The sequence below is a fragment of the Acartia tonsa genome, chromosome 8 (genome assembly GCF_053477335.1).
Source record: "Acartia tonsa isolate MP-2025a chromosome 8, ASM5347733v1, whole genome shotgun sequence".
Classification (NCBI taxonomy): Eukaryota; Metazoa; Arthropoda; class Copepoda; order Calanoida; family Acartiidae; genus Acartia; species Acartia tonsa.
This window is the reverse complement of record NC_137267.1, coordinates 20,336,650-20,349,001: the sequence shown is the minus strand read 5'-3', so window position 1 is coordinate 20,349,001 and position 12,352 is coordinate 20,336,650. Positions and strand designations below refer to the sequence as shown.

The following is a 12,352-nucleotide window of genomic DNA, read 5'->3' as shown; positions in this document are numbered from 1 at the left end:
TTATCACCCTAGATGGAAAATCAGGATGTTGCACCATATGTTTATGTACTTTGACAAAGTGATACTCGCAGCTGGCTCAAATAATTATTACTGTATTACTATTCAGAGATCTAAGAGGGATAAGACAATGGCCAAATGTTAATAAACAAAATTACAACTTCTATTGATTATAATAAGTGATTGAAACGTTTGGACATTCAAAAAATCAACCAATCACAATTCATTAAAAGTCCTCAAAGTTGATGAGCCACCGAAAAAGAAAACGTTATTATCAAGCTTTAGGGACTAGCGTACTAAACATCCCATTGTCCCCTCTCTCTCTCTCTCTTTGGTTACTATTGGGCCAATTTAGGGATTGCCCATCTAGACTTTCTATATCTATTTGAATCACACATATCCAGTCGTATCCACCCTGAACCGGTTTTAATTACTTTATTTGTGGGCGCGGACACACAAAAAGTATTTTTTTATTTATAGAAATCAGCTTTGGGTATGTTTTGTTATGTTAGGCATTTTCTGACATTTCCTTAGTTAGAAATACGAACACAGAACATAATTCTTAAGAAATAGAGTTTATATTTAATTTTCCATCAGTTTCCTATTAAAGAATTTAAACATACTTAGATTACTCTAAATTCAACTCACAAAATTTCTATCCCCCTCTGGTATTTTGTTTATTGCGAGGGAGGCTTAAAACTCCAAATTATATTAGTACCCAAAATTATAGCAACATGATTTTTCAATAGTTTTCTTCAAATATTGGGGCTTATTAAACCTTGATTACGTTGTACCATTTATTGCTTATGAAACAAATTTGTATAATAAGTAAAACTTTTCTAAGCGATAAGTTAAAAGAATTTTTATCCGAAATTTCACTTATGAAAGCCTTTTCCATTATAATGGCCACTTTTTGTACTATTATACTATATATCACTTATCAGCTACAAGCTCTGTCAATAGTACAAAGAAAAGTTTAGAAAAAATCACTTTCAATGATATTATATAGAGAGATAGAGACAGAGAAAGTGAGGGAAGAAGAGAGAGAGAGAGAGAGAGAGAGAGAGAGAGAGAGAGAGAGAGAGAGAGAGAAAGAGAATTAGTGAGAGAGAAAGAGAGAAAGTGTTGGAGTCAGAATAATTTTTCAGAACAAATATAGTAATTATATAAAAGGAAACGCTTACATTTAACATAGAATAAAAAACAAACAAAAAATCTTTAAAAATTACTATTATTGATCAAAAATACATTTATGACTGTATCTTATATATTTTCAATGAATCACTAAAAAGTTAGGAAGTCACTCATAATTGAATAAAGCATACAAGGAATTACAAAAATTATGTCCTTTCATTTCAGCAATAAAATAGTTGTTCGTATTTTAGCTAAATAGAAAATTTTAGTTGCTTTGTAGACTTTGGATACCCTAAAATTTATTTTCAACACTTACTAAATACTAATACACACATAAAAACACACAGCCTAATACTGTAAGATTTTTTTCAGACCCTATTTGGCTCTTCTAAATATAAGTTTTAATGCCAAAACACCTAGAAAAACAGCCCAGGTAATTGGATACCTAGGCCGGTAGATAAGTTAGATATCCAGCTAGAAATTAAAATAAATTGTATGCCTTTTTCAAAATTTTATAATACAGCTTTATGATTTAAACAGAAAACAACAGTTCTTATTTTTTTCTTGTTACTGTAGGTAAGCCGTTTTAGAGATATCAAGTAAGGAACAGACAAAATCAAATTCAAATAATTTATTAAAACTATACTTGGTAACTTAGAACTTGTTACAAAGACAATCATTTCTTTATAAGTTTAACCTTTACCAGGGAGTAAGGGTTCATAGGACTTTAAATTATACTGGTACCCAAAGTTTTTAATAGTTATTTCTTTCATCGTATTATAAACGGCTTTCCGCGGATATAGAATGTACAATTATAAGATTAAACTGGTTTTAATCTTATGATTGTACATTTTTATATTCGTAGAAAGCTGGATATAATACGATGCTAGACATAGTTTTTTAGTATGGATGAGAACCGGTTCCTATCCACCGGATTCGAATGAATACGAGAAAATAAGTTCTCTCATTTTATGGCTTACAAACATTAATGACTTTTTAAAATCTTGATTGATTGGTACAAACTAAAAGTGTCCATTTTTTTCCACCAATACTCTATCTTCCCTAGTCTTATCCCTTAAGATCCCTGGCCCTCATACATAATCATTGCCTGTGAAATTTGGGATATTTTTCAAGGCAATACTAAATATGTATCCGTCTTAAATTTATCATTTTTGAAAGGATAAGTTTTCATTGGATCTAGTTAAATACCCAACCAGGAAATAAGAATTTTACTGTAAAGGAGAGCCATATCAGTTCAGTAGTTGGCGAGATATTTAGATATACACATTCATACATATATTCAGACAAATATTATGTTATATACATTTGTTGAGAAAAAATTTGAATAGCTGCTAAAAGATTTTAATGAAAGAAAAATCAGTTTTCCAAATGATTATTATGAATCAGAATTAGAAGGAAATCAGTTGTCCTGCCCTTCAAAGTGCAAAGCAAGGACAGAACACCCCACATACCCCATATTTAAAATTAAATAAAAAAATAAGGAGAATTTATTTTTCTATACTTAATACCTCCGGTAGCCTAACCCTGTTGGGCTACATTCTATCCAAGTTAACCTAACTTAACATTGCCTAAGTTATCAAGTATCACCAGAAAAAAATCAATACCTCCCTTATTTTTAATCTATTTTAAAAAAAAGGGTGGGGGAGGGCTTCTTTGATCAACAATGTACATTGAGGGAAACCACCAAATCAATTTGTGTTAATTGGAAATCTGATAACAAATCTTGTCTTTAGATTACAACTTTTAATTTGATCAGTTCTCTTTAAATGATTACGGTGATGGTCTACCATACACTTTACACAAATAAGCAGAGATCTTAAGTGATAAGACAATGGGCGATAATCTTATTTACATGATCATTAAACAAAATTACTTTTTAAGTAGATTTACATTATTGGTCTAATCAATAAAAAGTAAAAAGTAATACAAAACTTTGGGTACCATGTAATTAAAAATTAGATGTCCTCTTTTCTAAGAAATAAGAAATATTAATTTTTATATTTTACTGTCTTAACCTGAAACTGAACTTAACTGAAACCTGTGGATAAACCTGTGGACGTAGTCAGTGCAATTGCTACCTTCAAAAGCACCATGCAGGAGGTAAAAGCCATCGTTGGTTCTGAAGCTAAGGATTACCACCACCTAACTCTGATTCATATTTTTAAAGACAAATGTCCAGATGGCCTGAGAGATAAAATTATGATGGAGTTAGGTAGCATGAACTTGCCAGATATCAAGAAGATTGTAGAACTTCTGGAGAAGACAAGGGGAGCAATGTTGGCTGGTGATATGTCCTATGACACTGGTGCCGGCAGGAGGAATCGTGATAGAGCTGCCGCCGCGCAAGTATCTGGCCGCAGTGACAATAAAAATGGACGGGCTGGTAAGGACAAAACTTCCAAGTGGAATAGTACATGTCCTATTGAAAGCTGCAAGGATAAACATCCGATTTTCCGTTGTCTCATGTTTAAGAAGATGGATGTTGTTGACCGAAAAAAAGTTGTCCAGCAGAAGAAGTTGTGTGAACTCTGCCTGTGTGAAGGCCATGCTGCTGACAAGTGTACTAAATCGGATAAGCTTGGTGTCTGTGGCACCAATAATTGTGACAGATATCATAGCCGGTTGCTCCATGAGGCTAGTGCTGGTGTGAATACAGTCTACAAGTCAAGTTCTGCACCTAGCCCCTGTACCTTCCTGCTTCAGTTAGTTCCTGTTGTAGCACCTGGCGGCGGCGCCTGCCACGCCACCGTTATGTTTGACTCTGGTGCGAATCTACCACTTGTGTCTGAGAAGTTATCCAACAAGTTGAAGCTGAAATCTACTGGCAGATATACAACCATTTCTGTGGCTGACGGCAGTGAAACATCCTGCCGCAATGTTGTGTTTTATCTGAAGGACAGGGATGGTAATTTGAGGGAGTTTGAGGTAGCTGTTATGCCTACCCTTGGTGGGGCCAACGAGATGCGCTCGGTCCACCCTGAAACCGCCGCCGAAATATTTAAGATGCCGCCAGAAAGATTTACATATGTTAGTGGAGGCTTGGATATCATCATTGGAAATACCCATCCTGACGTGTTTCCGTCAACCTACCAGAAAGTGGGCCAGTCTATGTTGTGGCGAACCATTTTTGGTAGTGGTTTTATCTGTACAAGTGCTGACGGTGGAGCTGGTGACCAGAAATCGGCATATAAAGCTGTCAGTGTTAGTGGAGGCACTTCGATATTTATTCTAAGAGAAAATCAAGTATTTTTTTAGCAGATTTTTCTTTAAAAAAATTACATATGAATTTCAATCAAGTAAAACATTTTATTCAGATCAAGGAATGATTGAAAATTCATATTTAAATTTTCATTTTTTTTACAAAGATTAAAATTGGTATTTTATCATAATTTCGATGGAAATTCTAACAGAAATATTATTAGTTTGCTATTATCTAAGTATCGAAAAGTTTTATTGTTGATTAAGATAATTACAGTTTTTATTCATTGAGTTTGAAAAACTTTCTGCCCAATGATTTTGAATTTTTTTTCTAACTACTCTTTTTGATGCTTAACCAATTTAGTTTTAAGTACCTATAAATCTTAATTTTCTTGTCTAAGATTTATTTCGTTATTTGTTCTTACCATTATTTGTTCACATTTCAACCAAATTATTGTAGGTACTTATTGATTTATTAATAATGATTTATTACCTATTGATTATCAAATGATTATTAACCAGTATAAGTTGTTATATTTATAACATCATGATTAATAGGGTTGGGCCGGATACTTTTTTGGCCGGATACCGGATACCGGATATCCGGCTGATTTCAAATGCCGGATATCCGGTATCCGGCCGGATATCCGGCCAACGCCGGATATCCGGCAAATATCCGGTTATCCGGCCAAATTACCGGATATCCGGCCGGATAACCGGCTAAATTATCAGATATTAAAGTAGCAAAAAAAATTTATTAACAAACTTTTGAGATTTCATATATAAAATTTACATAAAGATAAACATATTCAAAAAATGTTCTTCTAGCTTCAATAATAAGACAAGGATGACAACATCCATAAGTAGCGAAGCACAAAAAATTGTGGATGGGAATACGTAGAAGTAGATTTAAAGTATATTTATTAAAATCAAGAATAGATGTATTGGAGAAAATAAACACAAAACCTTGTTTTATTTTGTATGATGAAGACGGTTAAAGTAAATTACATACTAGATGCACATAACAATGGGGGAAAAAAATTTGAAACTGTTAATGCAAAAAAGTTTTAAAATTGGACCAAAAATACCAAAGATATGGGAAAATATGTCAAACATATAAAAATAGCCAAAAACCTGCTAAAAGGCAGTTTGGCCGCCATTGTTTCTTTTCTTAAAACACCAGAAATTTAATGTTAATATCTTTAACTGAAAAATTTTAGAAAATTGGACTATAAACACCAAAGATGTGGGTAAAAATGTGATAAATACAAAAATAGCCAAAAACCTGCAAAAAGGCAGTCTGACAGTCATTGTTGTTTTCTTCAAATGACAGGAAATTTAATTTTGATATCTTTAACTGAAAAAATTTCGAAAATCGGACCATAAGCACCAAAGATATGGGGAAAAATGTGAAAAATATAAAAATAGCCAAAAACCTGCAAAAAGGCAGTCTGGCCGTCATTGTTGTTTTCTTCAAATGACGGGAAATTTAATTTTGATATCTTTAACTGAAAAAATTTTGAAAATCGGACCATAAACACCAAAGATATGGGGAAAATTTGCAAAGTATAAAAAATAGCCTAAAACCTGCTAAAAAGCAGTTTGACCGCCATTAATGTTTTATAGTTAATTGTGCTCCTTAATGATGGGAATGTTGTCAAAAAATTTCAGCTCTCTATCTTTTATAGGAGCCGAGAAAATCACGTTTCCCCCAATTCATTAATTACGGACGGACAGACGGACGGACAGACGGACGGACAGATGGACGGACAGACGGACAGACGGACGGACGGACGGACATTGTGAATTATAGAGTAGCTTTGCTACTAAAAATTATAGCCATTTAAAATTTTAAAAGGCAGAGATTTTTGGTGTAAAATATAAAAAAAGTTATAGCCGGATATCCGGCCGGATATTTTCAATATCCGGTATCCGGCCGGATATTGAAAATGGCCGGATATCCGGCCACACCAGATATCCGGCCCAACCCTAATGATTAATAGGATTGTCCATTTTAGGATTTTGTGTATGTGATCTTGTGAGTGTCATGTGCCTGGAATATTGTATGGTACAAACCAATCCCCATCCTTCTATCCTAAAATGTGAGGTATTATGAGTCCTAGTGAGGAGTATAATATTGTGTATGCATTTCACGGGGTTTCATTTGGTTAGGAGCAAAAATTGTCATGTTTTTCGGGATGTGGCCATTTTCATGTGATTATGGTGAGTTGAGTTTAGTGAGAAATGTTGCTAGTGCTCAGCGCAAAAAAAATCTTGAATCTCGTTAAGGAAGTTAATTTGACTTTCAAACGGGGGGTGTGTCTTAACCTCTTTTCGAGGAAGCTTTGTGTTTATCAAGATCAAAATTAATTTCCTTATTTACAATTCCAATTCAGAAAAAATGTCGTCTTTGTTTGACTATCCTTTCCTAAAGAGACGTGGCATTGAATGTTGTTTTTGTTTGGGGTCTCTCCACGTTATTTTTGAATGATATGTTTGTGGATAAAGATTTCGGAGAATAGAGTCGGGCCTATCATTGGTCTCATAGTGCGTGATTAACCCTAGTATGCCAGGTGCTTTAACCATAAGAACTTCAGGTAGATTTTTCTTTATTTATAAATAGTTGTATGGCGTATAGGACGGATTTATTAAGTTAAAAGCTTTAGCCAGCTACACGTGAAACTTTATTATGATTCAAATATTATGTTTTAGTAATTTTTTTATGTGCTTATATTTATGCATGTAACAATGATCTATTAAACCAAATAATTTTCCTTTAAAGCCAAAGTAACCAAAGATTCTTTAACCGTAGAAAAAAAGATTTTTAAAAAGCAAATAATATTACGTGGTTATAAAAACTGGAATTTTGTATTAATTGATTTTGTAATTTCAGGACTTTGAAATAGTTTGTATCAATAAATCTATACTCAAACCTGCTGTTGAAACTTGATGGTTCCTGGTGTTGGGGGTTTTGTCCGTAAGACTAAGATCTCTAGAACTTCCCGCGAATTCGGAAGTCAAACTTAACCAAAGTGTCATGGTTAAGACATTTACCATATAAGTAAAGCTTAAATATGACAACTGAATAGTTTTTATGTTAACGTAAATGATATAAAATACCACAAAGTTACAATATTTTAAAACGTTTTGCTATTAGAATTTCATTAAAAAGGGTTTTTAATTATACTATTAATTCAAATTTATTATATCCTCAAAGATTATAATTCTTTTCTGTATTTTTGGTTGAAAATTTTTTTTTACACTAGTTTGCTATTTGGAACCGATCAATCAAAATTTAATAAAATTACACTAAAGTTTTAAGCCAAAGAACGAAATAACTTTACAGTCTTACTACTTTTTAAAATTGGTAAATTCTTACACATTGTAAAGTTAAGACTTGTAAAGGTTATACAATCAAAAGGTTGCTTGACTGTAACGGGGATTAATAAGAAACATGATTCAAATTGAAAATTAAATTTTTTTTTATTGATTTGTTGACAATACCTACAAATTTGGGGCGAGAAAAAGACTTACCTTTCCGATGATCATGGTAGATACATTTCCATTTGAGTAGGCCCGGATAATCCATGACAACCTTAATCAAATTCTATAACAGACTTTGGGCATATTCATATTTTGTGGCAGCCGTGCAGATCAAAATAATTATCTTCAATTAAAATTTTGAATTGCCAATGATAATGAACAAAATTACACCTCCTATAGCTAAAAAATTGGAAACTGCTAGCTCAATGAATAAGTATTTAATGAAAGCACCAAAAGTTCTTAATTGCTCAAGTTAGCCAAAGTGTGTATAAAACGTATAATATACGGTCCAATGACCCCTCCCTCCCTTACTGCTTAAAATGTAGATCTATACACTTTAATTATGATAATTTTTAAAATTACGATTCAAGTATCTTATTATTTTAATTAAAGAGATTTTTTAATCTGTACAACTGCGATACATTGTATTTGTTTATGTTTATGTATAATAAAACTAGCAATTGTATGAATATCCCAAAGTTGGGCCAAATTATTTTTTTTAAAATCAAATAAATTTTATTTGCCCAACAGGAAATAAATTGTTTATGTTTATGTCTTATAGAAATAGTCTTACTAAATTCTATCTAAGCCTATAGTAATCTAATTGTTGGGTTATTCTAAAGTAGTTTCAACACAGCATTCTAATCTATTTAATCTTTAATTTCTAAGTGATACAACTAAATAAAATCTAAAAGTAATCTTAAAGTAATGTAATATGATCTTTAAAATTCCTATTTGGTAATCTAAAGTCATCTTTAGGAAATATAAAATCAAGTAAATTACCTTTAGAACTCTTTGGACTTCTAACAAAATTTGATAGAATCATTAAAAATCACTTTTACTAAAATCCTAAAATTGCTAGATTAACACGGGTAATTTATAGTAATTCTACAGAAATAAAAGTCTAAGTAATTATAACTATTAATACTAAATAAAATTACTATAGTATTTGCAACTTTAGAGTAATTGCATAAAACATTACCTTTAGTATCCTATCAGTCGAAGGGTAATCTAAGGTAATTCTTAGGTAATATGAATTCTTTATATCTATTTTCTTTCTAATGAGTAGTCTAGTAATCTTTCCTATATTCCTTATATAGATCTATTACTCGTCATTGCTAGGGTATTTAAAAGTAGCCCAAAACTTATCTTTAGAAGGCATATCAATTCTAGGATTACAAAGATTACTAGTCTGGTAATCTTTCCTATATTCCTTATATATATATATTACTCGTAATTACTAGGGTATTTTTGAGTAGCCTAAAACCTTATCTACAGAAGTCCTATAAATCATAGGACTACTAAGTTAGCCTAGTAATCTTTCCCATATTCCTTATGCAGACCTAATACTCCTAATATCACTTGGGTAATTTTATAAGCCCTTATCTTTAGAAGTCCTATGAGTCCTAGGCCTATTATAAAATCTTACCTTTAGAAGTCCTATCAGACCTAGGATAACCAGGGTGATGAGAATGGTCCATACTACCCAGTCAAACATTATCACCTAAATATCAATTATAGGTTCAGATTGGATAATGGAATCAATACAAACAAGGATGATAGACAAACAGACAAATTGGCGTGTTCATAAAAAGAAAGAATGAGAACGTTACCTATATGTATAAATAATTTTGTATGATATTTTTTTTTGTATGCTGACGACAGACCATCCGAACAAGTAAGATTGGAAAATCTTCACAAAAAGTTCAGTCGTTCATCTTAAGTAGCGTTACAGATGGACAGACGGACTGAGTAAACGATTAGCTTTGCACTAAAACAGATATAAATAATAATTATCTATTTGTTCCTAGAATAAATGGCAATGACAAATTGAGGATAGATTAATATCTCCCCCCCCCCTCTCCCAACAGCAATAACAAATAAAATTATTAATTTCTTTAATGAGCAGATATTTTTTAGGGGGGAGGGGGGGGGGGTTGCTGGTGTAATGATTTGTTAACATAGCACCTCGTCCTCCAATGATCAACTAAACGCAGGAACTGGTTTATAATGTTTTAAGGGAAGATTAAAAATTTTATTTTAAGTTATATTCTACATGCTCCAACCTTCCTTTATTTCTACCTTTCTCCGTTTTAGATTATTTGTGTAGCCTTTTCAAAATAAGAAGATAATTTTGAAGTAACTTTTCATATTTTTATATAAAACGATTATTGGAAAATAACCATATTTGTCAAAAGTAATCTAGAACTTAATTTGGATAAATAGCTTATTTTTTAAAATCTAGCTCTCAATAATGTTTGTTAAATTACTGACATCAATAATATGCTAAATGTAAACTTTGGAGGAGGGGGGGGGGTCTATGCCTATAGTGCACCGAACCCCCCCCCCCCCCCACCTGTTTAAAAAAATAAATTGATCAGATGAAAAACTAACCCCCCTCCTTATTTTTAATTTATTTCAAAACAAGGGTTAAGGGGGTTGCGTGCTTAACAAGGCACGTTAAAGTAAATTGCCTAATTTTATATCCAAATTATGTCTAAAAATAGTCTGTTTTCAACAAGTTATGGTTTCTAATTGATTTTATAATGATTACAAAACATCCTGATTAATCTAGAATTAGATTTTATATTTTTTATATCTTTATTTCTATTGGTGCAATATGTATTAATTTACTTCAAAATAGCGGTTGCGCCCCTAGCATCTAGGGTCTCAGTAAACAAATGTGGAGATCGAAAAATCGCCTAAAACCATCCCAAGACTTAAATCTAAAAAATGTACAATGCCTATTTAAAGTTTCCCTGAAATCTATACAGGGTACATTCAGGGAAATTACCAGGGAGGTAGGGTTCTTAAGGCGGTTTATTACACTAGTTCCCAAAGTTTTGTAATATCTTTTTCTTATTTGTTGGCTTAAAAACTTTGGGGACTTTTACTGAATTTTGATAGTTTGTGCATTAAGTTGAATGTTCAATTGTTTCAACCACTAATTGTAATATACAGAAGGGATAATTTAGTGTAATATCATTGGGGACGTAAATCAATTTATCGGCTATCGACCTTATCCCTTTGAATCCTTGGAAATTATCAATAAACTTACCCCTTCTAAAACTTCGACAATATGTTGAGGAAGTTTCAGGTCTTTTACGCTTACTTGCTGAATTTTGAATTTGGTATGTGCACGTCTTTTTAAACTTTTATAACTGCGCTACTTGCAAGCAGCTTAACACCCCTAATTCTAACTTGGAATTGGCTTTGTAAAGATATATGTTCTTTTATTATTCGTCACTGGATTCCTCTATGTCAGGCTCGGTTTCTTCAGAATTGTTTTCACACTCCAACATTGTATTTTACACCTCTGAAAAATTAATGGATTAATTATTACTAGGATCTTACACCAGATTATTACGGACCCTAAAAGACAAATTCTTCCTCCTCCAACCTCTTTACCCCATCAGCCCTCCTCCTATTTGATAAACGAACTAACCAATAAATGCCAGGGGAAAAAGCAAGCTAAATTTACGACAATATTTCCCCTGTCATACACATATATTTCATATTCGTTGAAAAGTTTAAAAACAAAGACGATTGCATCAAAAACTTGCGAATCTCCTCAAAATTACATATATGATGAATATAAATAAGGTAAAAACTTTAAAATATTAAGGGAAAAAGTAAGAAAGACAGACAGGAGGACAGGCAGACAAAGAAATTAAGTATTTTGCATTAGTCAAATATGTCCAATTTTGGAGAAAAAAAAGTATTTGTTGTATTGTACAGCAAATACCATTGCTACAATAAACTTTCATATAAAGTAATAAGTTTTTTTATTTATCCAATCGATTTTACATTTTAGGAAAGCTTCACAGAGCTCCCCAGGGTTTTTTCAGATTTAAGTAATTATTGATTAAAGCTTTCGTATGGTTTTAGGCTATCTTTTCTACACCCTGTATTCCTCTTCGAATTCAGAGCCATTGTATGCTATGGGCACATCCGCCAGTAAATGTACAATATAATTATTTTAAAAATAAGAAAGTTTTAAAAACAATTGTGTAACAGAAAAGTTCCAATTAAATTTTAAAGTTTGTTTAGAATTTACTTTAAGAGTTTATAGTTTATTTGTCTGATAAAATAAAGCAATTGGATGTGTTTAGTAATACCTCCAAAACAGATCATTTTAGGGAAATTTAAAATTGTCCTTTATTGGTATCGAAGCTAATCTATCATTTACTGTTTGTTAGTACGTCAGTCAGTCCTTAAAGCTATGGGGGAAATGTGATTTCTCGGCCACTAATTAAGATATACAGCTGAAATTTTCAGTGTAGATTCCTATGACCTCTGCGCATCTCTTCGCTAATTATGGACAATGTCTTCCTTGTTTTTATGTCTGCAATACTTGAACAATTCTAAAGGTAAAAGTTAACTTTATGGCATTTGTCTCGTCATCTTTTCAAGGAAGCTTTTAGTTTGTCAACCACAAATTAATTTCTGATTTTCTTCC

At 32.2% G+C, this 12,352-nt stretch overlaps 1 protein-coding gene across 2 annotated transcripts in view; it reads right to left on the bottom strand.

Annotated features, from left to right (window-relative positions):
• Positions 1-11,211, bottom strand: part of LOC145326198 (uncharacterized) — a 34,544-nt gene extending 23,333 nt beyond the window's left edge. Inside the window, exons 1-3 of one of the 2 annotated variants that reach the window (XM_080169363.1) lie at positions 10,952-11,211; positions 9,323-9,397; positions 7,885-7,945 (exon numbers count right to left, since the gene is read on the bottom strand). In XM_080169363.1, the coding sequence (XP_080025489.1) occupies positions 7,885-7,945; positions 9,323-9,391 (130 nt within the window). In that variant the 5' untranslated portion in view covers positions 9,392-9,397; positions 10,952-11,211. Of the gene's footprint in view, positions 1-7,884; positions 7,958-9,322; positions 9,398-10,951 lie in introns of both variants that reach the window. The other variant, XM_080169362.1, reaches the window with a different exon arrangement.
• Between the last annotated feature and the right edge of the window lie 1,141 nt (positions 11,212-12,352).